This window comes from Haematobia irritans, chromosome 1 (genome assembly GCF_050003625.1).
Source record: "Haematobia irritans isolate KBUSLIRL chromosome 1, ASM5000362v1, whole genome shotgun sequence".
In the NCBI taxonomy this organism is placed as follows: domain Eukaryota; kingdom Metazoa; phylum Arthropoda; class Insecta; order Diptera; family Muscidae; genus Haematobia; species Haematobia irritans.
The window spans coordinates 78,432,762-78,435,129 of record NC_134397.1 but is presented as its reverse complement, the minus strand read 5'-3'; the positions used below and the strand labels follow the sequence as shown (position 1 = coordinate 78,435,129).

Here is a 2,368-nt window from a genome sequence, read left to right as displayed (position 1 = left end):
TTGTGTCATCTACCTTGTTATTCCATGATTTTAACGATGCAAAAAAAAGATGTTTTACAAGGTCAATATTATTTACTGTGATGATTATGAATCAATGGCTTATCAAAAAAAAAAACACAGCCTCTTATCGGTTTTGTTTTGGAAATTTGCACATCTATTCGGAAGAGAATCTGTCAATGGGAGGTAATGCCAGAATAGTATACGGTCATTATTCAAAACGTAAACATCTCTCGTAATCGTTCCAAAAACACAGAGATTAAATGAACCATAAACAATGGTGGAGCAAAAATTTAGTCTTTATATTTTTGATTTTGCTGGGCGTGATAACGGAGGGAACTGAAGTGAATATAACAAACATATATCGTGATTATTTGAAGACCATGATGGATTTTATGGATGGAGGTGTTTCACCATGTGAAGATTTTTTTGCTCATGCTTGTGGAAAATCGGTAGCAGAAAGCACTACCAAGGGCAAGGATGAACCCGTAGAAGATAAAAAGCAACAGGGAACCACGCCTTTTCTTTACAATCATCAGGATTTCTATGAATTTTTCGAGGCTCATAAAGGCAAATTTTTGACCCAGCCGGGAATTTTAGTGCGAAATGTTTACGAGCTCTGCAAAGAAGCTCACATCGAACAAAATGATCCCCGTCGTGTCTGGTGGCATATGATTAGGGATGTTCCATTCTTGTATAATGATCGAGGTTTGCTACGCAAATGGCCATTCCTCCAATACCAGTGGGAGATATATGAACCGCAATTGGAATTGAGCTGGCCGATTTTGGCTGCTGAATTTGCCGCCCATGGTTATGAGATATTTTTCAGCATTTTCTTCGCCGATAATACCATTTACATAACTCCCAAAAATGATTTCCTATGTCCGGATTTGGATGACCTGCAAAATTCTCTGTTGCCTTTGATGAGACAACGGAATCCCCAAATAGCCAATATCGTTGGTAGCGAATTGTGGCAATTTTGCCGACAACTACGTGGAGAGATTCCTCTTTCCCAGGAAACAATAGAGGTCACAGATTTCCTATTGGATGAAACTATGAGTGACTACCTTCAAAGATTCTTTCCTCGTCTAAATCTAACCGATGAGGATATTGAACAGGCCCGTAAGATAGTGGTTAATGTTCAGATACTCGGTGACATGATGACAGTTTTGAAATCGACCAATGCCCGCATTGTGTACAACTACATCGTCTGGCACATCTACAAGCAGTTTCTTGACCTGGACGATTGTTTTCAACTGACCGACGAATTCCGCCAGCTACTCCAGGCCGAATATTGGCAATGGAATGTCTTCGACAATCATTTTCGTCGTGATGTGGCCATTGCTAGCTATCTTTTCCATACAACGCGGTTTCAGCGTCACTATCGTAAATCCATAACGAGTAGTTCAGTTGAGCGTATGTTCCAGAAGCGATCACGCCGTAAAAATTTGAATATCGAGAAATCGATTCGTCAGTATGCTAAAACGTTCCTTAACCCCGACAACTTCACAGCCATATACCAATCTGACGAGTTCCTCAGCGAGGAGAAGACATTCTTTGCAAGTCTTTTGGAGATGAAAAGGCTATCGCTACGTTATTCTTTTTACAATTCATATGTGGATGATGAGAAGGACATGCATTTCTTCCAAGAATTTATAAATTTTTGCATTTTGATTTTATATCGTCCACGTCTTCATTATTTCGCCTCGTATGATCAGAAAATGTGGAAAGAGTCCACTTTGCTATACAACGCGGATGCCTATATAACATCTATGGATTGTCTGGAACGCCAGACCATGATGAACAACGATGATTATGGTGAACTTTTTGCGCCTTTGGATATGGCTCAAGTGGAGGAATTATTCGATTTCCATAAATCGTTCTTGGAATCATTGGCTGACTATAAATTCTGGTTGGAAAGTGAAAATTTTGCCATGGCTGAAGATTTCATTTTGGAATATTTTCATATGGATTATGCTCGTGTTATGTTCTACGCTGTGGCCCAACAAATGTGCAATCGTAACGATCATCTCTATAGTTGGCTTATAAATCGAAGTTTCATGAATACTGAGAAATTTCAGGATGCATTCGAATGTTCCAGTATGGACCCCATGAATCCGACAATGAAATGTATGACAGAGATGTGAATGAGTGGTGATCAGTTTTGCTTCAAGAGTGACAGATCGGTAAAAAGTCGAGTTTATCACAAATTAAAATCGTGCCTTATACAGGGTTGCTGACATGACATGTTACCTTTTCATATATGAAAAAAAAACTAAATTATTGTTTCAAAAGACAAAAGGTACACTTATAGAAAAAAGTCTGGGCTTGAAGACAACAAATAGTAAAATTTTTAGGTTCTAAAATTTTA

The 2,368-nt window shown here is 38.6% G+C and overlaps 1 protein-coding gene across 1 annotated transcript; it reads left to right on the top strand.

Annotated features, from left to right (window-relative positions):
* The first annotated feature begins 215 nt into the window (after positions 1-215).
* Positions 216-2,368, top strand: Nepl9 (Neprilysin-like 9). Its single transcript, XM_075290901.1, has one exon. The coding sequence runs from the start codon at positions 261-263 to the stop codon at positions 2,142-2,144; it is 1,884 nt and encodes a 627-aa protein (XP_075147016.1). The 5' UTR covers positions 216-260; the 3' UTR covers positions 2,145-2,368.